The sequence below is a fragment of the Notothenia rossii genome (genome assembly GCF_949606895.1).
Source record: "Notothenia rossii genome assembly, chromosome: 9".
In the NCBI taxonomy this organism is placed as follows: Eukaryota; Metazoa; Chordata; class Actinopteri; order Perciformes; family Nototheniidae; genus Notothenia; species Notothenia rossii.
Window position 1 is genome coordinate 42,637,649 of NC_136907.1, and position 27,993 is coordinate 42,665,641.

The 27,993-nt window shown below is 40.5% G+C and overlaps 1 protein-coding gene across 1 annotated transcript; it reads right to left on the reverse strand.

Moving 5' to 3' along the window:
- Nucleotides 1-27,472, reverse strand: tmem68 (transmembrane protein 68). Its single transcript, XM_079651276.1, has 9 exons — nucleotides 27,142-27,472; nucleotides 26,095-26,242; nucleotides 24,441-24,614; nucleotides 22,964-23,063; nucleotides 6,643-6,810; nucleotides 5,933-6,126; nucleotides 4,736-4,796; nucleotides 4,427-4,566; nucleotides 1-2,396 (listed from the first exon to the last, which is right to left on the reverse strand). The coding sequence occupies exons 2-9, from the start codon at nucleotides 26,152-26,154 to the stop codon at nucleotides 2,292-2,294; spliced, it is 1,002 nt and encodes a 333-aa protein (XP_079507402.1). The 5' UTR covers nucleotides 26,155-26,242; nucleotides 27,142-27,472; the 3' UTR covers nucleotides 1-2,291.
- Nucleotides 27,473-27,993: the final 521 nt, after the last annotated feature.

The window sequence follows — 27,993 nt, forward strand, 5'->3', positions numbered from 1 at the left end:
TTAATAAAATAGATTTATTAACAGGTTAAAGTGGATCTGAATATTTAAAAGTGCAACATGTATATATTGACATAATTTAAAAATACAAGTTAGATCATCTCAAAAATTACTATCAACATACAGTAAATGTGGAAAAAGGCAACCAGTTCACGAGTAAAGCAAACAGATAGACTTCACTAAACACACTTGGTCTCACAGAAGCTTGTTGGCAGCAATACTTCTGACCGTGTGCAAAACCAGCCGTGGAATCACAGTATTTACATCTTCGCAAACGCATCCAATAAAGTCTTCCATCAGTAGATTTGGATAGTATATATATTTCAGCGAGAGACTTGTTTGTGCATATTTATAACACGTTTTTTATAAAATGTTATCCCAAAACTCCACATGCAGTAGGCTACAATACAAAATACAAAAATAACTTTCCAATGATGCATAACAATGATAATGTGCTTCTGCACATCAATGTTTAACTGGACCGGGTTATTTAAAATCATCTTTCTAAATAACAACTTATGTCATGAAGGACAGTACCATTTTTTCCACATCACCGTTACCTGTTTACTTCAATAACTTTTATTAGTGAAACTCTTTGGTTCCTTTTAGCTCTATTTTGAATACATTATACTTTTTGATCTCAGCATGTTTTCATTGTTTAGTGCATAAGTCTCCATCTTTTACTTAATTTAGTTATTTTAGCCTTTGTTTGTTACCTGTGAAGTTTAATTGACTGATAAGAAGCCACCTCTCAGATGTCTTTGGCATTTTTAGATGTATGGCACAACTGCTATGTGTAGGGCTACTAACGATGATGAATGTCATCATTGATTGATTAATTTATTTTCTCTTGCAATGTATTTAATGAATTATTCAATCTATAAAATGACGAAAAGATTATGTGCAGGGCAACGTCTTCAAATGTCTTATCTGCCCTTCAAATTTCTTATCTGCCCGACCTACAGTCCCAACATCACATGGGCAGTGCACATGAAACAGGAGGAAGCCTCACAATAACTTGGATTCATTCTGAGCTGATCAACTTTTTGAACAAGATGGTTGCTTATGAATATGTTACAAAATAACAAATATTCAAGTTATTACAATTGTAAGCAAGCAACAGCAATATAAAGTCTGACAGAGTCCTTACACAGCATAACAACAGACAAAATTAACTTACAACTAGTTTAGCTTTGCCATTTTAGGACAGTCTCAGGGAGTCTTGTAAATTAAAATGACATCTGTTAGAAGGTTCTGTAGTGTGAGATGAACTACATTTAGAGAAAGGACTACAACTGTAACATAAATGAGAGCCTGAATGTTTTTACAGGTTAATTCATTTTTGTTTGATTGGGTTATCCAATAGAATTTAATCGGTTTCCTAGAACATTTTCGAATAATTTAGCAAATCATTATAGGGGGAATGGACAGGATATGTTGGTGGATGTAGGGGGAAATAACTTTTTCTTTGTCCGAAACCTTTTCTATATTTATAAAACCAACCTAAACAGCCCGTTCTATTAACAGGGATAGAACTGATTCATATTTATAACCTTTTTGGGTCAATTTCCAGGAAATTAGAAGAAAAGGAGGCCTGAGGATGACGCATTATCTGCCTGCCTATATTCATTTTTAGGAAAACAAGTGGAATTGATCAATGCAATGAACACTGTGTAGTGTCTATAATAAAGAATGCGGTTCTCTTTTGTATGTTTGAGTCTATGTGCAAGTTAATCTCATTCACACCACGTTGTGCTGTTGTACTTCAGTAGCTTTATGTCGGTATGAACTATGGCCACTATCATTTTGGTTCATACATAAAGCTTCAATTTAAAGACACCAACATGTGGAATAACCACATTTATTAACTGTATGAATCTCTTGCTGACATAAATGTACCTTTTTCACATTTAAAAAAAAGAAATAATTGGTCTGAATCCCATAAATATGAACTGAAAAATATCATCCTTCATTATATTTAACTGACCGTACAGTAATTAATTAAGGCAAATATATGAGAACATACAAATCATTGTGAGGTAAGATTACTGTCAAGTCCAATGTCACAAAATCAGGAAGTGTTGATTCAAACTGATTAAAAAGGGAGTTGATCAAAAGGAAACATATGAGAAACCTGTGATAAAACGATCTGTTACAGGAACCTCTGCAGCTTCAGTCGGGTGGAAGCGATGAAGACAGCTGTGCAAATACTCCAACACGTCAGGGTCCGCCCCAACGGAGCCTTGTGTGTCCTCTTGGTCCCTAACTGTCAGTGTGACTGTGAGCTGTAGGGGTTAGTGCTCTTTGTGTTTGCTGTGGAATCTCTCCAGCAGGGCTCTCAGGATGTTCCCCGGGATCTGCTGGTGCTGGTCTATCAGAGCCTGCACCGCCTGCTGCACCTGCAGAGCAACAGAGCTGTGATTGACAGATTTGCAAAGTACAGGAACTCACAGGACTACGGTGGCCAACAGGTGCAAAACGTGCTACAGCGGCCCAGAACACTTCCATTAAGAGAAACGCGCTGAAGCTTCAATATGCAAATATAAAAACTAGGGCTTTCAAACGATTACAATTTTTAATCAGATTAATTACAGCTTAAAAATTAATTAATCATGATTAATCACCATTCGAACTATGTCAAAAATATGCCATTTCTTTACGTAAATTGTTGTGGGAATGGAAAGATAAATGAAAGAAGGCGGGTATATCCATTTAACATACAGTATGTATGTTTATTATAACATTTTTCTGTTTGTCAAAATGAAAGACAGCCCACACACCTATCAATCATCAAAACGGGGTTTTTTATTTCATTACGTGTTGATTCCTAGCAACGGGGGAGTACTTCAGGAAAGTCGACGGGGGGGGGGGGGGGCTAGTGGAGTACTTCGTGACCGCAGAGTTTGAACGTTGTGATCAGCTGTTTTAGCGCAGTTCTCCAGTGAAGGGGGGGAGTCTCCCTCCGCAGCCGGTTGGCGTAGTTTTGGCACAATTCCGTTGTACAGACCGACGTTAACAGCAGCCCTGTCTGTGCATACGGAGACCGACTCTTTCGTCCGGTGATCTAACTTCTGATCTACCTTCTGGAAAAGCTTCACAAGTACGTCGGTACGCAAATGCGCTTTGTGACACAAGTGACGGTACGCGTTTCAGATTACACACATAACCTGCGTAGCAGTTACCCCTGTACTACAGCAAAAGTATTCTCCGTCGGGACTTCCTGCAACAAACACCACGCCGTTATCTTGATTCTGATTGACCAGAAGACATTATCAAAGATGTTCTATTGAGAAGACGATCACTACGTGACGAAAGTTTTCAAAACCGTTTCTGGTCTTCGGTATTTCCAGACCAGTGGTTACTGATATCAATCTTACTAACTGCTGTCTGTGTAATTCTCGGCGCGAGTTGGCGGACTTTATTTTGCTTACTTTAACATCATTTTTCAAGGTGGGGCTAAGCCATTTCTTGGTATGGGTGTAGCCTACCCCAGCCATACCTTGGCGCTGCCACTGGTGGGATGTATGGGGCCGGCCATTCTGCACGTGCGTTAAATGCGTTAAATATTTTAACGCAATTAATTCAAAAAATTAATTACCGCCGTTAACGCGATAATTTTGACAGCATTAATAAAAACACAAATCTGCCAAAACACATGCAAATGAAAAACATGTTAACCAACTTGACAACACATGCTCAGTATTTACAAAACATTCACCAACTTGAGGAAACATGAGCAGCGTCTAAAAAACGCAACAAATAAAAACTGCTGCGAGATTCCAAAACACAATGGGAACCAGGGGACACTAAAAAGCGACGCACACAGCTGGGACCGGAGTGCTTGGTGATGCTCAGGAATGATATAAATAAAAGATGGCCAAGTGTTTCTGTTGTTGGAAAGTTACAAAACATGTATTTTTTATCGGCTTATATTAACCATGTGATCGCATGATTCCTTTCAATACCATGGCCAACTTCCAACGTCAACAACTGCTCCGGTCCCAGCTGTGTGCGTCACTTTTTAGTGTCTCCCTGGTCTCCGTTGTGTTTTGAACTTATTGAAGCATATTTTTAATTGCATCGTTTCGTTTATGCAGTGCTTTTAGTAAAGGCTGCAAATGTGTTGTCAAGTTGGTGAAGACGTTTTTAAATTGCATGTGTTTTGGCACACTAGTGTTTTCATATTTGCACCGTTTTTTAAGCGGAAGTGTTTTGGCCCGCTGTAATGCGTTTGCACCTGACGGCCGCCCTACATTTGCCGCGTATCATTCCCTCTGTCTGGCTGTTTCTTACAACAAAAGCTCTTGTTACCCAATAAATCCTCATGGACTGAAAACGGTCCATGCTCATATGATTTGAACTGAAGAGATATTACACAGGAAGATAGAAAGAAAGAAAGAAAGAAAGACCACAGCTTGAGCTCACTGACTTTCTCTGCCAGCTCTGCAGCGTTAACATTGGGTTCGTAAGGAATGGGATCACCGAGGAAGGTCCTAAACTTCACAGGAAATCCTCCGTACACAGGAGCTGCAGGGAGGCGGAACCTCTCGTACAGCCAGCGGAAAAATCCTGAATGAAAAAAGAGAGATGAAAGATGTTTCACAACACTCTCCGTACATCCAAAAAACATCTAAAAGCAACATGTGTGTAAGGAATGTCATGTGCTGTTTCTGTGTGTCCATCAGTGAGACCATCTTTTTGGGGGTGCTATCTTAACTTGACTTTCTTCTACACTTACTGAGTGTTCCCAGAGATCTGAAGCCTTCCCGCACATTCTGAGTAAACATTGGAATTATAGGCTGAAAGAAAGACAGACAGAGAGAGAGAGAGGATTAGAGAGGAGGGCTTCCTACACTGCAGAACTCTGACATGGATAAAAAGATGCTACAATAAGGCGGAGCATCGACATTTGTTGAATTTGATAAATCTGTCATTGTTGAAACTGTAGCATTCCGGGTCGTTTTCTGACTAAATTAGTTGCACATCCACACATTTTAATCTGGCTTTAAGTGTGACAATTTGGAGACAGTACTATAGTCTCATTTAAGATGGGTGACGCTTCTTAAATTTGTGTGTGTGACCTACAGTGTTTTGTACGAGCCAAAACTTTATAATCTAATACCTAGTATTTAGTCCGCAACAATCAATTTTGATTGCTATTATTAAAAATGAAAGATTATCAAAAACATTTATAGAATTGAAAAGTAAATGTTCCTTTGTTGGCAATTTTCAGTTAAGTTGATAAGCAAATAAAATGTTTTATACTATATTAAAATGACAAACAATAAATAAATGGTGCAGGAAAGAGCCTTAAACCTGGAAAGGAGTTGGCATTTTACTACTCCCGTTGTTGTCCCGTTTGTCTCGAAGACAGCGCTTCTTGAACGTGTTTTTAGTTTCCTGAAATATTCATGAAACTAGGTCTGTGGTTAAACAAGAAAAAAAACGTTTGTCCTACAACATAAAATATGTCAGTAAATGCCCCGCAGGTGAATGTCTTAAGCTTCGATGTGTAATAAAAACAGTGGTTGCTGTGTCTAAATGAGACGACTAAATGTCATCACGCCGAACATTAGCCGCCTTTAGCTAAGCGGGGGTGAAGTGCGGCCATGTGACTGTGATGTAGATTGTTTATAGCCTAATGTTAGCTTTTTACTTCTGACTCCTGCATTAACCCTTAAAACACGTAACAGTGGTTCAACTATGTGGATATTATCCTGGTGAGCAAAATGTGTAAGCACCATATACTTCTGTTGCCATAAATCATACTTTCTTGAATCCTCAATGCTAACTTCCAGGTCGGCCTACGACAATATGTTTTTACTGCACCACTCTATAGAGACACACTGTATGTAATGTCACATCACTTGACATTTAGAATATGAATGTATTTGGAAATGTTATGCCCTCCCTACTGAAACTAAGAGCAACGCACCACTTGGGAGTCGATGGCGACCTGTGCAAAGCCTCTGCGTTTGCCCCAGAAAAGGGGGTAGGTCTCGTTACTGAACAGAGCCTCCCGCACCCCCCCTGGAGAAATCCCCAGCAGGTGGCCATTCCTCAGAGCCCGCACACACTCCTCCTGAGGGCCGTGGATCACACTGAACACCTCCAGCAGTAACTTGAAACCTGGAGGAACAGGACAGGATGGATTCATTAGAATAGGAACTAGCTGAAGAGAAGGGAAAACATTTGAGATAAAGCTGGTATTTAAAAAACTTACATAAAAAACAATCCCAACTGTACCCTAAAGTATTCAATTTTAGTGTACAATATTTCATTTTATATTATTTTGTATTTAACTTATTCCTGCATTTCATATTGCACCAATATGGTTTTATACTATTTAAAGCTTGCACTATTTTAAATTTTTCTTGCACGTTGTATTTCTTAAGAGATGTAATGATATCAGTAGGAGCAGTACTTTTGAAGATTAGTACTGTATGCATTCATGTGTGTGTGTATGTGTGTGTATGTGTATGTGTATGTGTATGTGTATGTGTGTGTGTGTGTGTGTGTGTGTGTGTGTGTGTGTGTGTGTGTGTGTGTGTGTGTGTGTGTGTGTGTGTGTGTGTGTGTGTGTGTGTGTGTGTGTGTGTGTGTGTGTGTGTGTGTGTGTGTGTGTGTGTGTAACCATGTGAATACCTGGGATCTTGAAGAGCAGATGGTCAGCGACAGAGTGGCAGGGCCTTCCCTTCTGCAGGATAACTTTTGCCAGGAAGTAGTAGTAGTCGATGGGAATGGCTCCATGATAGTACACTATCAGCGCTGGGCCTTTGTCCGGAATCTTCTCCATCCCATGGATCTCATAACCTGTAGCACAGGACAGAGTACATGAGGAACACATTTTATTCCATGAAACGGAAGTGCCGGGGCACTGACAGTTCAATACTTGGACCAAAATATCTAAATGTACAGTCGGCAAATCAAAAAACATATTCACCAATTTGAAATCACATGTATACGATTTAGAGTACAGGGCTGTATATGGTCAGTGTATGTTTTTGGTCTTTGGATTTTCTTTTAAGAAAAGGATGTTCAAAAAATAAATACTAGTGGATATTTCATTTTCGTTTTAAAATAATAATAAAAAAATGTTTGGGAAATACAAGGCGTTTTTCTTTATCATGGTCAAAAAGAGATTAAACTTAAAAAACAGGATGATTTAAATTTGTCTAATTCTCAAAAAAAACAAAAACACTAGTAAACAGAAACAAAAAAAAACCTGTTTTGTCATATTCTGCTACCGGAAGATGTCTGACAAGTTGTCTGACAAAATAAGAGCGCAGATGAGGAGGGTCCAGTTTCGGCCGTGATACGGGGTTCCGTTGTCAAATCAGCCCGCGCCTAAAACATGATATTTAAATGTCCGGTATCACTCTGGACATTTTTTTCCAAATGTCATTGTTCACGTTTCATTTGCCAATAACTTTGGTTGTGTTACTGCAAATGGCATGATTTTGTAACGAGGCTATTTTCACCATATACTTTGGAATTCCAATAAAACGTTTTTTAATGGGTCTATAATTATCTGTGTAATAGAAGGTTCTCCCATCTCCACAGAGGAACACTGGAGCTCTGTCAGAGTGACCATCAGGTTCTTGGTCAACGCTCTGACTAAGGTCCTTCTCCCCCGATGTTCAGTTTGGTTTGGGCAGCAAGCTCTAGGAAGAGCCCTGGTGGTTTCAAACATCTTCCATCTGCAAATAATGGAGACCACTGCAGTGTTTCCCCTAGGATGGAGCCATAGCAGCGGTGCTAAGGCACGCGGGCCTAGCAAAATGTGAGCGTGGAGCGAGTGGAATTTTTGTGTGTGTGTGCGTGCGAAGTGCGCCCGCCAATATGCGCCGCTGCTGAATGTATATAGGAGAAACACTGCACTGTGCTCGTTGGGACGGTCAATGCTGCAGACATTTTTCTGTACCCTTCCCCAGATCTGTGCCTTGATACAATCCTGTCTCTGAGGTCTACAGACAATTCCTTGGACCTCATGACTTGGTTTGTGCTCTGATATGCACTGTCAACTGTGGGACCTCATATAGACAGGTTTGTTCTTTTCTAAGTCATGTCCAATCAATTTAATTTACCACAGGTGGACTCCAATCAAGTTATAGAAACATTTCAAGAATGATCAGTGGAAACGGGATGTGCTTGAGCTCAATTTTCAGTGTCAAAGCAAAGAGTGTGAATACTTATGTAGATGTGATATTTTATTTAATTATTTTAAACACGTTTGCAAAAAAATCTTTAAAAACTTTTTCGCTAGGGATGCTCCGATCGCCAATTTTGGGGCCGATTGCCGGAATCAGTATTGGCCGATACCGATCACTGATCCGATCGAGTGGGCGGGGCCTATGGGGATCTTCCATTTAAAGTGATGTTTAAAACTCAGTTAATGGGGCTCATCCACTGGTGCTTCCACAAACAACATAATTATTACATTCAAATGAAGCACATTATTCAAGTTTACATTAACTGATAATAACACGTGAGAAATTAGCGGAAGCTCTCTCTCTCTCGACAGCCTGTCAGTATCTCATGCAGCTCACTGATCCAGTAATGAGTGACCCGACAGTGAAGAATAAATATATATCTAATATATAAAATATATATCTAGTTTAGCTTGTTCCAGAGGTAGATAAAATAGCTAAGTATGTAAGGTCTAACTCTTAGTGTGTGTGTGTTGCTCCGCTCACCGGTCCGTCACAGCGGGTGGAGCTGCAGGATTTCTGCTTCACACACGTTGCATACCGCTATTTTATTTTCCTTTTCGGACACCTTAAAATACTGCCAGACTGGTGGCGAGCTTGTTTTGCCAGGCACAGTGAAAAGTTTCATGTATTTTACGTCATCATTTTACGCCATGTGATCGGCTCTCGCGATCGGCTCTCGCGATCGGCATTTTTAGAGAGCACCGATTGATCGGTAGAGAGTGAGTATCGGCCGATATCGATCGGCGGCCGATCGATTGGAGCATCCCTAGTTTTCGCTTTGTCATTATGGGGTATTGTGTGTGGGATATTGAGAACAAAAAGGAATTTAATCCATTTAGAAATAAGGCTTTAACATAACAAAATGTGAAACAAGTTAAGGGGTATGAATACTTTCCAGATGCACTATAAATGGTCTGCAAAGGCTGAAATCCCTGTGTTCCCTCCAGAGTTTCTCTCCCACACACTCCCCCCCCCTGCCTGAAACACCTCCATTGGACACCTGATTTTACTTCCGTAACGTAATGATATCACTTTGTAAACTTGCAATACTATTGGTTTAGCACTCAAATCCATGGTATAGGATAGGCTTAGGGGCGGGACATCCTGCGATAAGTTTGTCTCAAAACTCTGTATGTGTAAAAGCCGAACCACAAAACAGAGAATTCAGATCCACAAAGAATTCAGATCCGCAAATACAAACTGGATTAACACATGCCTGATGGAAAGTTGTAGAGATATCCACAAATGTTTTTTGTTTATTTTTAAATTCATTATAGTATTCACAGATTTTATTTTCCTTTGTGGAAATTGTTTGCGTATCTGTAGATAATCTTTATGTTTGCAAAACATTTTTGTGAGTTTAAAAATCATTTTTTGCAATTGTGGCAAGTGTTTTACATTTATAAACAGATTATTTATCTGTTCACACAAATACTAATGAGACAAATCTACCTCGATATGCCATGTACATGTGTTGCGATATAAAAAGAATACAAAATCCTAAATTTTCCGGGTAATAACAACTGCCAAAGTATTTTTATTTTCATATCAGCATTTACATTTTTTTCGTCAGAGATAAGAAAGCCATTTGGGATCAATTAACACGTGGTGGCAGGACCCCGCAGGGATCAGATGGAGAGCTCTGCTGTACTGGCAGAACTTAAAGTGGACCTATCATGCAAAATGCACTTTTGTACGTCTTTTATACATGAATATGTGTCCCCGGTGTTCCAGGAAATTCACCAAGTGTCATAAAATACAACCCTCTCTTTTCCTCCGTACCCAAATCTTTTAAAAACGGGGCTACAACGAGCGGATACAGATTCCATCCGACCCGACGTCAGCCCGGAATACTGGGCGGTGACGCTCCGCCTACATGGGCAACGCTCGACCTATCAGGGGAATGGGGGGTTGCCACGGCCACTGCCGCTCGAAAGCGCTGGAGACGCTGTAGTACCTATGCCAGGCCTGTAAGTGGCGCTGTAGTCTGCAACAAAAGCAGCGAAGAAGACTTCACGCGCATGGTTGCCCTTCTGTTTATTCTCCGCTGTGGCTCTTTTTCTCCCTCCCCGAGGCAGGCGTTTGCTCCAGCTGCTGTTATTCAATGCAATCCCTCCCTCGCTGTAATTCTCTCCGGTTAGTCCACCAGCAGATGACAAAAACCCACCTCCCCGCCTCTTCCAAAGGAAAGAGCAGAGTGCGGCAGAGTTTCAGTTAGATTTTTTTTCGCCGGTCAACATGTCTGTTAAAGTTTAAATCTTCAGGACAAAATTAGAAAATTGCGGTCAAAGGTCTTCTTTGTTATTTATTGAGCTTTAAAACTAATTAATAACGACTATATATAATCATGTACAGTGGCGTTTTTATATGTACAAAAGTGGTGGGGCACAAAAAACTTAGATTTCTATATTTCTGCAGTGCCGTGCAGTGAGGTTCATGGCTGGTGAGGCACTGACTCTTCAGGTTTACAAATATTATGTTTGGACCTAAATCAAAATATAATATTATTTTCAAAAGCTTTTTTATCTGATGCTTCGATTCATTTTAAACCGACAGTTCAACAAAAGGATACCCAAAAAATGTAATTTTATCATTTAAATATTGAATTGTTCTCTCTTAGTAAGATCCCATTTTCAATAAAATTGTGGTCTTACCTTGACTTGAAGATGAAGTCCATTTGCCTATCCTTCTGGAAAAAAATCTCTATTACTTTTTTGTAAAAGTCCTCCTTATCTTCTTGTAGTTTAAAAAAGTCTATCATAAATCTAATCGATAGATTTATGATTAGAAAATTATAAAAGTAGGGTAGACATGTGGATATTATCCGGCTGAACAAAACATGCATTTATCTAACAGGTATGTTTCCCACAGAGCTATTTTCTCAAATCCTATGGAGAAATCTCATTGCTTTTTTGTCGAGGGAAGCCATGCACAGCTTACTTCCTGGTTTTAGGACGCGTCACTGCAACTCTCTCGTCTCCTCTTCACACACACACCACACTTTTCGCGGTACACGTACTTACTGCCAATCAGCTCTGAATGATGTGAGATGACGTATGGTGGGGATGGCAGCTCAGTGCCCCTATGGTCATTATTTTTTTGCCACACACATTAAATAGGAAAATACTCTGAGCATGCGCAGTGTAGTTTTTACAGTCACCATTCACTTAGACAGTGAGAGGGAGGGGCATGATCGGGTTTTGCTCCACATGGCTCTAAACAGCTCAATAGGCACACACTGTAGACACTAATTAGAAGAACACAGACTAAAACAGCAATGTACAGACGAATCAGATGGGTAAACATGATCTTAAAATATATTTTATATATTTCTTTCAAAAAATGTTGTAATCATTCTTTTTAATACTTTCTGCTGACACTAGGTGGGGCTGACAGAACTTGACAGACATGTTTTATATAGGTATGGCCCTACAATATATTTGTCAAATATAGCATGATAGGTCCACTTTAAGGGCGAGCTGCGGTGCTGTTTGGCATCCAGAGTGCTGCCAACAAACCACAGTGGCAACATACTGTATATGCTGTAGCAGGTATATCAAAGACACAACACTATTTGCGCTATTGGACCAGTTCTAGGTTCTAAAGGAGTGGGATGAACACTATACAAATTGACCAGAGACCAGTATTTAAATGAACAAGCCGGCACTTTACTGATGTAAACAAAGACAAGACATGAAACAGTTATTTAGACAGTAGAAATATTCCCGCAGGTAAGTGAAACACAGTTTTTCTCTTTGTTATGTTCTTTAACCTAGGTTAGTTTTGTTGAATTCAAACAATCTATTTCTGATTGGATGCTTTAAGTTATGTTGGACCGGTCTAGGAGTCACTAACTAATTTTATATTTATAGGTTTCACCTATTTTGATTTATCTGTTCTCATGAGTTAACTCTTTTCCCTCTTTTCACAGGTAGGAAAACAATATCATTAATATCAAATCAAAGTAAAGTGAAACACCAATACAGCACAATATGGACAATTATGAAAACAAAATACAGTGTTGTTTGACACTTAAACACTTAAACTTTGTTCAAGTTCAGTCCCAGTTAGGTATCTAATTCAGTTCAATTCAGAATATCCAGATACTCCTACCGCTCTGGCAGTGAGTTATCAACAGTCCAACAAACCGTACGCAGCGGATTCCCAAACTTATGACACGTAAAATGGATTTGTTGATGGGAATTAATGTCACTAATGTGAATAAATTAACTCTAGGTTAACGGTACTCTTGCTATCACACTACTCACCGACACTCAATAAACCTTGTCCCTCATGCTAGCCCTGACAACACCGGTAAGCAAACCTTCATCTAGTCTGCACTGCTGTACGTGTCCTGACTTGTAGTGGTTCCCTCCTCTATCTACACTCTTCTTGTCATCTTTGTAAAACGATATCAGACTGGTAATTGACACAGCCATGACTTCTAGTTAAATTCAGTGTGGCTAAAATTAAAAGCTTTGTTAAAATATGTAAGCGGGAAAAAGTCAGTTGAAATGATCTTAACCCTCCGGTATCATTTGATTGGACTACGCAAATTAGTCATTCGAGACAAAAATGTCCACTGCAAAATACTTTGATAAAAACATTATATTAAAAGGTTTTTTTCACAACTTTCTTGGTTTCAATCTTTAAAGCAACTTCCGCCGTTATAGAAAATACCAAAAATGTAATCATTTTCGGGATTTTAACCCTTTAAATGCCATGTTGAAAACATGAAACCGCTGTTTTCTTTCATGATGAAAACAGAGAAAATTAGTTATTTTCCAAAAAATACATATCTGGTGATTGGTTCTTTTTTTTTATAACAGTATTGGATATGTCAAAGATTAGCAGTAAAATGTATTTTTTTGCATTATAAGTTTTTGCACAAAATCAGATTGCACAAAAAAGTTACAAATTAGCCATTCGGGACAAAAATGTCCACTTCCAAAAACTGCTCTAAAATGACAACAGATTAATATTTTTTTTTTAACTTTTTGGGGTTAAATCTTTCAATCAACTTCAGTCCTGATCAAAAATACCAAATGTTAAATTATGTTCAGGATTTTAACCCTTGAACTGCCAGTTTGAAAACATGAATTTACATTTTCTATGAAAAACATGCACAAAAAGGCAGTTATTTTCCATATAATAAATGTTGGGGGGGGTCGGCTTTTTTTTTATCAAAGTCTTGGATATGTCAAAGATTAGCAACAACATTGATTTTGGTTGATTATTAGTTTTTGCACAAAATCAGATTGAACAAAAAACTCACACATTAGTCATTCGTGTCCTATCCACTCCCATTATAACCACATCTTTTGATCTCTCCGCCATACCGGTATAAAATCATGCATTTTTTAATGTCAGGGTTTTATATTGGAGGAAAATAGTTCAATTTGTCCTTTTTACTGTATATCACCAGATGTGACATTTTACCATTGAATTACATGCTTGTCATTTCTTGGTTTCTTTGCCTGTTGTATAATGGGGCCCTGACAGCCATTGGAATACATCTATGCAACTAATATGATGTAGGTGTGTTGGTATGGATGTGGAAGAGTGGTATCAGCTGAGAAATGTGTGTGTTTGTGTCTGGATGTACAGTGTGTGTGTACAGAGACAACAATATACAGTAGATTTGGTTTACAGCAAGTCGCAGTTTTCGCCTCATATCTTTCTTTCTTTCTCTCTCTCTTTTTCTCTCACTCCCTCATTCCCAAACTCATACACACTCGTACATATTAAACCTCCTTATACCTTGTGTGTGTGTGAGTGATTGTGTGTGAGAATGAGACGGGAGTAAGTGTGCTCTCATGGCGTTTTGTTTTTCATTTGTGCTGTTTCATGTGTCTTAGAGGTAAACAGATGTATGATATTGACCCAGCTTGACCTCGATGTTTTGAATTGTTTGGAACTTCAAAGTCCTTTGATAATTACTCTTTAGCAAACAGACATACACAGCGATACATACACTCCTTGAAGTAAATAAAAACACCTGGCTGCAAAGCCAAAGCTTCAAATATGTGTAGTTTGGCTGGATGGTCATATCATTCCTGTGATACGCAACAAGCAGTAAGATGAAGAGGAGCTTCTCTGTGGGACAAGAGGTCTCATGCAGCCCGTAACTTCAGCTGCAGGACTCATGCTCTGAAACAGAAACACCCTGAGAAGGAGAATCTGGTGTGGATCTGAACTGTGCTTGAAAGGAGTCAGCACAAGGATAAAACATTTTTTTGCCAAACAGTTTGACAAACAGTTCATTTATCGGATGGAGGCAGAGAAGAAGGAACAATTCTGCCCCGAATCTCACGTTGATACAGAGGAATCGATGAGGTCCTTTGCTGAGGAGGTTGAGGAGCTGCAGAGGAGCTGCTGAGGAACTGCAGAGGAGCTGCTGAGGAACAACAAGATGGCGATGAGGTTGAGATGTATGAAGGACTACAAAACCTTTTAGATAGAAAAAGCCTGATGGTCACTAAAGTGCTTAGTGATCCCCTCCTCAATCACACCACAAAGGGGATGATAGCACCAGAGATTGCCCCAGGAGTAACAAGAATATTCGTTGCGCCGCCATGTGAAGCCATGCTTAGAGAAATAATCAGATGTTTGTGGTGGAGTCTGATCGTTCTTCGTCTGACCCTTCCCCTGAAAGTGGAGAGGACACAGAGGATCCCATCCCGTAGCTTTACTACATTCCTCTGCACTGTCCTATCCAATGTTGGCTCAAACATCTGTGGCATCAACATCCCTCCAGTTTGTCACCGAACGTCCCCCATGCAGGTGTGTCATGTCGACAATACTGCTGATGATCTCAGGGGTAAAGAATAAATCAAAGAAGGATTCCACGTCATGAATTCTTATTTATGCCACTCGTAATGGCATAACGTGTGGGCCCTGAAACCAAACCTCTGGCAGTAGGAATGTAGCGCGGCGTTTCCTCGTGAGAGGGAAACCAGATTTGAAAATGTTTTGATGTCCACCCACTGCCATGATGGACACGATCCTCCGGATAGGATAGTGCAGAGGCATGTAGCGCAGCTACGGGATGGGATCCTCTGTGTCCTCTCCACTTTCAGGGGAAGGATCGGATGAAGAAGGATCAGACTCCACCACAAACTCCACATCAGATTCTCCTTCTCATGTTTGGCAAAAAAGTGTTTTATCTTTGTGCTGACTCCTTTCAAGCACAGTTCAGATCCACACCAGATTCTCCTTCTCAGGGTGTTTCTGTTTCAGAGGATGAGTCCTGCAGCTGAAGTTACGGGCTGCATGAGACCTCTTGTCCCACAGAGAAGCTCCTCTTCATCTTACTGCTTGTTGCGTATCACAGGAATGAAATGACCATCCAGCCAAACTACACATATTGGAAGCTTTGGCATTGCAGCCAAGTGTTTTTATTTACTTCAAGGAGTGTATGTATGGCTGTGTATGTCTGTTTGCTAAAGAGTAATTATCAAAGGACTTTGAAGTTCCAAACAATTCAAAACATCGAGGTCAAGCTGGGTCAATATCATACATCTGTTTACCTCTAAGACACATGAAACAGCACAAATGAAAAACAAAACGCCATGAGAGTACACTTAGTAATGTCTCATTCTCACACACAATCTCACACACACACACACACACACACACACACACACACACACACACACACACACACACACACACACACACACACACACACACACACACACACACACACACACACACACACACACACACACACACACACACACACACACACACACACACACACACACACACACACACACACACACACACACACACACACACACACACACACACACACACACACACACACACAAGGTATAAGGAGGTTTAATATGTACGAGTGTGTATGAGTTTGGGAATGAGGGAGTGAGAGAAAAAGAGAGAGAGAAAGAAAGAAAGATATGAGGCGAAAACTGCAACTTGCTGTAAACCAAATCTACTGTATATTGTTGTCTCTGTACACACACACACTGTACATCCAGACACGCACACACACACACACACACACACAAACACACACAAACACACACATTTCTCAGCTGATACCACTCTTCCACATCCATACCAACACACCTACATCATATTAGTTGCATAGATGTATTCCAATGGCTGTCAGGGCCCCATTATACAACAGGCAAAGAAACCAAGAAATGACAAGCATGTAATTCAATGGTAAAATGTCACATCTGGTGATATACAGTAAAAAGGACAAATTGAACTATTTTCCTCCAATATAAAACACTGACATTACAAAATGCATGATTTTATACCGGTATGGCGGAGAGATCAAAAGATGTGGTTATAATGGGAGTGGATGGGACAGGAGTGGCTAATGTGTGAGTTTTTTGTTTAATCTGATTCTGTGCAAAAACTAATAATCCACCAAAATCAATGTTGCTGCTAATCTTTAACATATCCAAGACTGTTATAAAAAAAAAAGAGCCAGTCACCAGATATGTATTTTTTGGAAAATAAGTACCGTAATTTTCGGACTATAAGCCGCGCCTTTTTTCCCATTTTTCGACGCTGCGGCTTATATAACGGTGCGGCTAATCTATGGATTTTTACAGCTAACGGCCACTAGGGAACCTCCTAAATCTATGGATTTTACAGGTTACAGTCCACCACCTTTAACTCTATGGGCTCTATGGCCGGTCCGCGCCCCCCACCTTTAAGCGGCGGGCTGCGGCGGGCTCCAGCAGGAAAAGCTGGAGGCCGGAAAAGAGTGAGACAGGTAGCGCGCAAAAGTAAAAGTGGAACCGAGAGTGGTACGAGAGACAGAACGAGAGCAAGACAGACAGACATTACGAGAGCGAGACAGTTTGTCCCCGTACCACTGGTTGAAAACCACTGCTGTAGATCACTGCCGGTACGTGCGCTGGGAGCGCACCGTTTAAGTTTGAAAGTTGAAAAGTTTGTGTGTCTGAAACGCTATGTGATACAGTACAGTTTACACAGCACAGTACATGTTCTCTAGCTACTATTGCACTAAATGCTAACACTTGAACACGTTATGCAAATATGCAACTTGTTTGTTGAAATGTTAATAAATGGGAGCTTCCTCAAACAGCCATCTCTTTCCCGACAATCCCCTCTGTGCAAGAACCCTTACATATGGTAATTAAACATTAAAACACCTGCGGCTTATAGTCCAGTGCGGCTTATATATGTACACATCATTCAATTTAGCTGCTGCGGCTTATATTCAGGTGCGCCTTATAGTCCGAAAATTGCGGTAATTAGGGTCTGAGACCTAGGTCGGCGAAGACCCTATTGAAATCGGTCGCGCAGCGACCGATAAACCTGCGAAACACACACAAAACAGGGAAAACGACCGGCAAAAGCACAGAAAAGGTTCGGAAATCATGACGGGTGATAGGCCGCGTGAGCCCAGTCACGGGCAAAGCCCACGTGACTGCAACTCGCATGATTGATATCGGTAGGATCAATTTAGTCGCTCGCAACGCGAGCGATAACCATGCAAAACCCACACAAAACAGGGCAAAAGACGGGCAAAAGTGGCCTAAATCATGACAGTAGGTAGCCCACGCCAACCGAGTCACATGACGAGTCGTGACTCGGCCATCCTAGGCCGTCCATAAACATGATTGATATCGGTCCGATTATTATTATTATTATTATTATTCTGATTATTATTTGAATACATTGCGCGCACTTTTGACCCCCGCAACATATGTGAAAACTCACCAAATTTCGCATGCGCATCACAAGTCGTGAAAATAGCGATGTGTAATTGGTACCGGAACTTTGCGTAAAAAATTGCGTAGACCACGCCGACTTCCGTTTTTAACTTTAACTCCCCCTACTTTAACTTTCACGTAAACCAACGAAACTCGCTACGCATATCTAGGGTGCGGAGACGAGCAAAAAAGCCTCTTGGAGGGGTATAAAATAACGTACAGGAAGTCGGCCATTTTGAATTTGGTGTCGGAAAAACGCGATTTATCGCGTTTTTCCGACACCAAATTGTTATCATGCAGTTTTTTGGTTTTTCGCACGGCATGACCGTGATTTGGCGCCAAAGTTCGCGTTCGCTCGATGCTAGGCGGTCCCTTGCCATGGAACACGATGATGTCATAACGCCAACTGAAATACTCAGAACGCCACCAAACTTCACATGATGGTTAACAATGCGGCCCTGAACAGCTCTAGGTCAAATCTGATGTTACTTAATTTGCCATTACCATGGCAACGGATCCTTCGCCATTAAACACGTTGTCGCTGTAACTCCAATGGACACGCTCCCATCGTCCCCCAATCTTCACTTTTATATCACCTGTCCATGCCTCAACAGCTCTACGTTAAATATGAAATCTCACCATTTGTCGTTTCCATGGCAACGCATCCTTCGCCAAAAAATACGATGTTGTTGTAAGTCAATGGAAAATCGTCCAAACAGCACCAAACTTCAGACTATCATTAATGGTCCGGCCCTCAACAGCTCTACGTCAATTATGGGATGTCATCATATGCCGTTTCCATGGCAACGCATCCCTCGCCATACAACTCTATGTTGTCGTAATTCAATGGAAAATCGTCCAAACGCCACCAGACTTCATATGATGGGTGATGGTCAGGCCCTAAACAGCTCTATGCCAATTATGGGATGTCATCATTTGCCGTTTCCATGGCAACGCATCCCCCTCCATAAAACCCAATGTTGTCTTAACTCAATGGAAAATGGTCCAAACGGCACCAGACTTCAGATCACAGTTAATGGTCCGGCCCTCAACACCTCAATGTGACAATAGTGAGTTTTCCTCAAAAGCTGTTGCCATGGCAACGCATCCCTCGCCGTTAAGCACGATATTGCTAAAACTCCTGTTTAAATGTTCAAAAAGTGTTCAAATTTCACATGTGCGCTAACGGTCAACCCCTCGAGACATATATGTGTCAGTTTTGAGATTTCGTCAAATGTCGTTGCTATGGTAACTAAATGGTCGCCGTGAAACACGGTTCTCTCATAACTCCAGTTAACTTGCTCCAAACGGCCCAAAACTTCACAGGTTTGATAACGATGCAGCCCTCAACACATCTAGGCGTATTATGGGGTGTCATCAAATTCCGTTGCCATGGCGACAGATCACTCCCCATCAAACACAATGTTTGTGATACTGCTGTAACTCCTGTGTACGTTGTCCGATCGGCCTGAAACTTCCCACGTCTGCCAACGGCCGAGTCCTCGAGACATCTGCCTGACGTCGACGTGCGGACAACAGCCTGCGGAGCGTCGAAGACCCGCTCAACGCTGCTCGCAGCTTTAATTTTCTCTGTTTTCATCATGAAAAAAAACAGCGGTTTCATGTATTCAAAGTGGCATTTAAAGGGTTAAAATCCTGAAAATGATTACATTTTGGGTATTTTCTATTAGGGCGGAATTTGCTTTAAAGATTGAACCCAAAAAAGTTGTGAAAAAAACCTTTTAATATAATGTTTTTATCAAAGTATTTTGCAGTGGACATTTTTGTCTCGAATGACTAATTTGCGTAGTCGATTTGTTACACAGTGAATTAAAGACCGATTTGAAAAATTTAAATTGGAATTCCAAAATAGATCGAGAAAATAGCCTTGTTACAATAGGCCATTTGCAACAACTAGGCCTGTCGCGATAATCGATAAATTGACTTATCGTACGATAAATAAAAATGGACTCGATAACTTTTCTGAGCTCGATAAATTGCCGTTTACATAAAGATGTGACCAGCATTTTAGCCTGGAGCGCTGTGGCTGCCAGGCACGCTGTGAGGGGCGGGGCTGACACACAGCCAGGTCAGGACACTCCGCGTGCACGTGCAGCAGCGTAGCAGCCAAATTAATAATATAGCGACAAGCGGGAGACAACGTGTGACTTACTCGCGGGGAATTTAAAGTGAAATGGAATTGGTTACAAAACCTAACTACACATCTCGATTCTCCGGTGTGACAGTATTTTGGATTCAAACCAAATCAACGAGGCGAACCTACGGACTTGAATGAGCCGGGCGGTGTGTCGCATTGGTTTAAAAAAAGGTAGCGACAAAAGCAGGCAATACCACGCATTTTAAACCACCTAAAACACAAACACCCCATTCCGTTTTTCCAGCTGGGAGCAAACACGGCAGCTGGAGATGGAGAGGCCCCGCCCGACAATGCAAACATGTTGGTGTTCCTTGCTCGAAAACTTAGAAAAACAGATTTGGATATGGCCTGTTGAGGCATCTGGGTCTTTGACAGTGCACTTGACTGTTGTTTTAAGGAGGTTTTTTTTGCTTGTGAGATAATGTGTGCTCATATTTATTTATATATATATATATATATATGAGAGAGAGAGCTCTGTTTTCCAGCCTGACTATTTAATTTATTGTTTTGGTTGTGTGATTTAATTAATTTATTATAATTTAATTAATTTGTTTTATTTATTATATATAATTTATATATTTTAATATTATTTCACATTTCATTTGCAATGTTGAATGTTCAATAAAAAGTTATGTTTGAAAGGATGTACTTTAATTATTATTATATATTATCATTATGTCTTAAAACGGTGCCGACAATTTTATCATTTATCGCAATAATTTCCAGAAAAATTTATCGTCCAACAAAATTAATTATCGTGACAGGCCTAGCAACAACACAACCAAAGTTATTGCAAAATGAAAAGTGAAAAATGATCCATATGGACAAAAACGTCCACAGTGATACCGGAGGGTTAAGTTGGCGTGACGTTGAAGTCGTGCGACCCTCCTGCTGTACTAGCTTGTAGTTCGTTAGCATAACGTTAGCATTTTGCTTCTGGCGACTAGATTTATGATTCGAAAAATTATAAAAGTAGGGTAGACATGTGGAGATTATCCGGCTGTACAAAACTCTCTTAAATGTGTGTCAACCACAGACCTTATTTCAAGCTATTTTCCAAAATCCTATGGAGAAATCTCATTGCTTTTTGGCGAAGTAAATATACCCAGTGGTGTAGTTGGCGTAGGACGCGGGGGTACCGCCACTTATTTGAAGCATGATCTTTTTTTTAATAGTCCAATATAATAAATATAAAATCATTGCCAGTGTTATCAGTTGCAAGTGTATATTTGTTGTAATAATGACAAAAGCATAATACATTTCACAGTAATTATAATAAAAAAATATATATATTTCCTTAAAGAATTATGATTCACCATCACGCTCGTGACCCCGCGGTGAGCTGGGGGTGTGTCAGTGACACACGCATGGCGAGCCAGCTCTTTCCCTCAAGAACGCTAATGAAAAAGCTCTATAATGGCAGGCAAACATTTTTTACTTGACTTCTTTTCTAAAAAGAATATAATTCACAAGAAGAAAGAGGCTAGCAGCACCGAAGCTACAAGTGAAGCTGTTACTAGTACTACATCATCAGAAGACGTGGATAATGCTAGCACTAACGTTAACGTTAGCTGCGCTAGCAACGTTCCCCTGGCTAGCTCAAGCTCACCTTTCCCAGAGGTATGGACGGAGGAGATGTGGCGGAGGAAACAAGAGGTATACCCGTGGATACACTGCAAAGCTGGGAAACTGGGCTGCAAAGTATTTTCATCCATTTCGGATTTATCAGTCTTCAAAACGCAAGGTGTGTGTGTGTGTGAAAAGCAGCGCTGTCTGCTTATTTGCAATGTAGGCTAGGCCTAATCAGAATAATTTCAAGTCAAGATTCAATGGTGTTTGCATAAGTAGGCTATATCTTTCTTTTTGTTTATTTAATAAGTTAATTTCAGGACAACTTTGGGAATTTTGTTTGTTTGTAATGAGTTTTAAATAGATTTTGAAAGTGGAGATAGAGAGAGACGGCCCGTCCACACAGTGACGTGCGTTGAAGCTTCAACGCTTCTGCCCATTCACTTTGAATGGGGTGACGTCACACTTTGCCGAACTGCATTGTGGGAGCGTTGCTTCGCTGAAGCTTCGGCGGGAGCCTCAGCCAATCAAATCATATGCCAGTACAAGCTCTAGCCAATCAAACTGCTGCTTGTGTGTCCGGGGCGGGAGATTCATGTGATTGGTTGTTGGTCGAGTTTCCGACACGCCAGAGAGAGAGAGAGAGAGATAGAGAGAGAAAGAGAGAGATAGAGAGAGAGAGAGAGAGAGAGAGAGAGAGAGAGAGAGAGAGAGAGAGAGAGAGAGAGAGAGGCAGCGCTGTCTGCTTAGTTGCAATACTGTAGCTTATGCAACTTAGGCCGATAAATTGTTTATGGAACATATGTGCCAGTGTGTCCATGGTTTTGAGTCTGTGTGTGTGTTGAGCGCAGCGCCGTCTGCTTTTTGCAGTACAGTAACTAAAGTAGGACTAAGCATACCGGTAGTTTCTGTGGACCTGTCTGCCCATTTTGTGAGTGCACTGCGCGCATGCAAACTTGAGTGGCATTGTTTGGGATGACCTAATTAACATAGCATCCCCCCAGTAAAAAAATCCCCACTACACCACTGAATATACCTTACATTCAGAAGGTCACAATACCAGAAATGTAGTGTCGGGTGCTTCATTAGCAGTACATCTATGGGTACATGAGTGAGGATCTTTATGTTCACACAATTTTCTTGACATCTAACTTTATTTATGTGTTATACTTAGCCAATAGATGCGTTCACACCGGAACAGTTTTCCCCGTACTTTTTCCGTTTAGTTCCGTTAGTGACTGTAATTTTGCGTGCCGGCACTAATTACGGCAAAGTATTTGGTGTGAAAGCGGCTAATGGGGTCTTACCGTGCCATATGGCTCCATGTCCGTCCCACAGAGTAGCCAGGGTCTTCCTGGCTCCATCCCACAGGTTGTTGCAGTAAGCTTCCCTCAGCTGATTCTTTCTCTAAAAAAAATAAAAATGATACATTTCAGGCTAACTCATCGACTAATAGGACAAGAAATCAGCAACAGATTTGAACAGTCCTTCAGTAGATTGGTTGCTCAGCTGCACGCTCTAATCTAATCAGCTAATCACATAATCCAGTTGGCTACTTTACATTTCTTATAACATTTTGGTGGCTTTCCTTTTCAGTTCACACAAACTTGTCTATCTTCTCATATAAAAAATGGTCTGTCTAATTACATTGGATTAACCTATGGATTAACTTAAGCAGTGATTTTATCGTTTTAATGCCATTGAAGACCACTTTTGACCAGACAACGACAAAGGTAAGCCATGTTGCCGTTTTTAGCTACCGAGCGCCACATGTCTGTTCTTGTTAATATCTTCGCGAGTTCTTATCATGGAGTGATGATGTATGTACCGATCGATTCTGTGTCTTCTCACGATGCGAATCGATGGGTTGGACGTGCAGCTACAATAAGTAATAAGGGTGTTATGAGTGAGTTTATGTGCAGTAATGCGTTAGCATTTTTCCGCTCGTGGCTAATTCAGAGGCAGAGCCTTGTGGGTTTTAAATAAAATAAAATTAAAAAAAAGATCAATTAGCTGAGTTTCTTCAGTTTATTCAAATATAGCATGATAGGTCCACTTTAAGTTAAAGGTGGGGTAGGTAAGTTTGAGAAACCGGCTCGAGATACACTTTTTGTTATGTTCCATGGAATGCTCTTAACATCCCGATAGCAATGAATATCTTAAGTGCTTTGACACAAATCCATAAAAAAATCTCATCGGTGGAAGCCGTAGTACTGTAAAAAGCACGACCAATCATCTGAGCCGGCCCGGCAAAAGTAACTGGATGGCCTACCTGCCTGTCAGCCTTCCATCTGTACATAGACTTATCTCGTGCCCTGGTTGGTCATATGCACGTTCGTGTGTGTTGGAGGAGGAGCTCTGCAAGGAAGTGGCAGATTTGTTCCGGCTGTGTATTTTCAAATTCTAGCGCACTCGAGCTGGTTACTCCAAAATTAACTACTCCACCTTTAAGAGTATATCATCAATAGTTAGAGTTGAAATATTTTGTTTAGATACATTGTGATTTGACTATGGTCTGAGATATCCACCACCCCACTCTCACTCCCTTCCACCATTTAACTTTCCTTAGTGTTGATAATAAATAATCTATTCTAGGGTAGACTGATGAAGGGGATGAAATTCCCTCCAAACACTGACACTTCCCATTTCGGCACTTACTATTTGATATAAATAGATGACATTTGGAATCATTTGTGAGTGATGGTATCATTTGGTAAATGACATGAAGTGTAATTTACTGTTGACATAATGCAAAAGAACATGATGGAAACTGTGTTTGCGTACCTTGTAGACATGAAGGAAGAGTATGGAGAGGTAAAGGAGGATGACGATGAGGAAGGGCAGGATGAAGACGATGATCAGAGGGGTGAAGACCCACAGCAGGTACTCCAAAACACTCAGATAGTCCTCCAACTGACCGAGGCCCGCCCACTCCTCCCACTGATGGAACACACACACCTGTGGAACAGCACACACAGACCAAATAACTAGATCCTGAAAAACACTTGTGCTGCAGCACAGGCAGTATGAGAAAAATAAATACCTTTTTGAACATTAAAGCATGTTAGGTCTTCCGTCCGGGGCCTACTGGCTGCCCCTCGCTCTCGGTTGAGAACTAAAGCCTTTGAAGTAGTGGCTCCAACAGTATGGAACTCTCCCCCTACAGACATTCGGTCTGCAATCTCAACTTTTAAAAACAACTGAAGAGCCATCTTTTTAAATTGGCCTTTGTGTCTCCTTGAGATGTGTGTGATGTGAAGTAAGATTCCTTTGTTTGTTCCTTTTGGGACTCTTACGTTCCTGTGTTTTGTTTTTATGTTAACCTTAACTTCTGGCACACATTTTTATTGTCTTCATGTTTCTGCGGTCTTATTTTTTTACTTTTTTATCTTGTGAAGCACTTTGTCAATTTTATTGTTATTATTCTTAATATTATTATTATATATTATTACACAGTAGAGAAATAAAATACTAATATGAACCTGAAAATGAAAATGAGCAGAATAGAGATGTTGATTTAGGGACAAGGATTCAATATGCATCCTACCTTGTAAGCAGAGATCAATAACTCTGACGATTTGTATCTCAATCTTTTAGTTAGAATAGAATGTCAAAGATAGTGTAACATGCCCAGAATTATTTCCAAGAGAGTCTTTAAATGCCCGGATTCAGTTTTCCGTCAGACAGTAAACGCAAAGAAGCAAATCCTCACGCTAGAGAGGCTGCAACGGGGAGCAGTCAGTGTTGTTTTTTTGCAAATTGTATTAGATTTACAAAACAGTTGGTGAATAATTCTATGTCAATCAGCTAATTGATTAACTGACTTATTAAATCAAATGTATTTGTTACTTTAAAAATAAATGTGTATTACACCTGTATAACTAAAACACATACAATGTCACCTTTTCTATTTCTTCCTCCCAACCTGATGTAGTGTTTTGAACCAACTCAGCACCGTCTGACAGTGAAAATAGGCCCAGTATATGTGTATCCTTTGTACTAGTTGCATTATTTGTATTTAAAATATGTTTTCCTCTAGTTTTATTTGCTCCAACATGTCAACATGTTTCCAACAGCACTGCAATAAATAACAATCCAATTTAACAAACTGAGCTACAACTGGCACGTTAGTAAACAGTAGTCAAACCCCTGATACGATCAAATAATCATTAGGTTTTGGAAGAGTAATCAACCAATTCCTTTAATAATTTGATGAGAGCATTTTTGGAGCGCTGACTGCTAACTCTATCACCTTTGCATTACTCCAATGTAAATGTACATGTGCATGTATGCATTACCTGTGTGTGTAAAAAAATGAACAGCAATCATTATGCAAATATTGGCAGGTATCCCTTGAAAAAGAGATCAATGATCTCAATGGGACCTACCTGGTTAAATAAAGGTTTGAAATTAAATGGAAAAAGGACAGGGATCTTACCAAGAAGGAGACGGTGTCCTCTGCTCCCCTCAGACAGGACTCGTTCCCGCTGCGGGACATCCTGCTGACAGACGCTTCAAACAGCTGAGAAGAGCCTCACAGGGACGGAACACACTGTGTGGAGAACATCTGCGTACACACGGGTGAACTAAAGGAGGAAAACACCACTCGTTAATCCATTAGCTTAAATGTTGCAATATTGTAATTGTCTTACCTGTTATACTGATTTTCATCAGGTAAATATCGGGATGTCAATGGCAATGTAGTAACGAGCACCAGCAATGAATCAATTGCATATTATTTCATGGAAGAAAGCTTTAATGCTAGACTTTGTTTACTTTCGTAACATAATGACATCACTCGCACTTCTATTGGCTAGTGCTCCAACACATTGTACGTAATAGGCTGAGGGGCTGGCCAGCTAACCAATCAGAGCAGACTGGGCTCTGGTTTCAGACAGAGGGTGAAAAGAGGTGCTGCAGCACAGGCAGTATGAGAAAAATAAAGAGCTTTTTGAACATTAAAGCATGGAGACATGTCCCAGTAGAGACACTACACATACTGATATACACCTGGAAATGAGCAGTTTCACTAGAGAAACTGCATCAGAGAAAAGTCATAGTTGTTGTTTAGCAAATTGTATTGTTTGTGACAAATACTCTATCAATCAACTAATGGATTAACTGACTTAAAAAAGCTGTACAATGATAACTGTAAAAATACAGTGACACTTTTTCTATAGCCCTGTAGTCACGAGCACCAGACTTATGTGTAGCACTGAATCACATGCTAGCTATTTATTGGAGCATAGCTTTACTGCAGGGAACAATGTTAACGTTACGCTGTAGCTATAAGAAGTAGACGGATACAGTCAAAGCAATACATTTAATAACCTAGTAACCTTATATGAGCTAAGCTAAAACAGTGAGCTAACGAGTGTTATAGGCAGAACCAGAAGAATGTGAGTTGACAGCGAAGCCTTCAGCGTAAACAGAGAGCATCACCTTAAATAACACCAAACACAGAATACTGACAGGAACACGTTACCTTAGACAGTCGACTACTCCATGAACAGAGCCATTAAAACAAGCTTATATTTAATATTACACGGAAAGAACATTCAAGTTAAGCTAACAACTGTTCTGTCCATGAACCCGGAACGCTTTGATGGTGACACGACAAGGTGTTAACCCTTAAGGCCTTTTCTCATTTCGTCAAATCCCCCTCCTCGACTCCTCTGTCCTCCGGTAGTGACCCGGAAATGAATTTCAGCGCGCCATGTTGAAGGACATCTCAATTCTCTAAATGCACTTCGAGGACCGAGGATCGAGCGTCGAAGAGGCTCTCTGGAGGAGCTATAACCGAGAATACACTGATGGGTCCTCCACGGTCCTTCGCGGATGCATTTCCGGGAACGTTGGGTATAAAATAGGCGTGACACACCGCTGGAATCATTTCAAAACCATGGCGGGAGCAATGCACAAATGTAAGTGCTGACAATGATACGTTACATTAGTTATTTAAGAAGTGAAATGCGCGATCCAACTCCGCCCGTCTGTATGCAGTTAGAGCCCTCTAACCGCATTCCTTATTGACATTTCACCTGATATTCTTTATGTTTTTATCCACATTTTAACTACACCCAATCCTGCTACAGCATGCCATGATGTTTAAAAGTGCAAACGTAATTTTTTTTGTAAGACTGTTAAATCAACCAGAACTTTGTTTAGCATTCAGCACCATCATTTGGTTTGGGCTATGTTGTACACTAGAATCCATCGCTCATTACAGTCTGTAAATCTTCCAACAGTTTTAAGCTACACCTTTTACTTTGTCTTTTCACAGGGACAGAGCAAGACACTCTGACCCTCATCAAAGTGAGGGTCGAGATCGATAACC

Bases quoted from the DNA above. Each gene is read 5' to 3' on its own strand.
- tmem68 (XM_079651276.1), bottom strand. From the start codon at position 26,154: ATGTCCCGCAGCGGGAACGAGTCCTGTCTGAGGGGAGCAGAGGACACC. The intron at 24,615-26,094 runs GTAAGATCCCTG...GCTGTTCCACAG, and splicing joins AGGACACCGTCTCCTTCTTG to GTGTGTGTGTTCCATCAGTG. The intron at 23,064-24,440 runs GTACGCAAACAC...TATTTTTTTTAG, and splicing joins TCTTCCTTCATGTCTACAAG to AGAAAGAATCAGCTGAGGGA.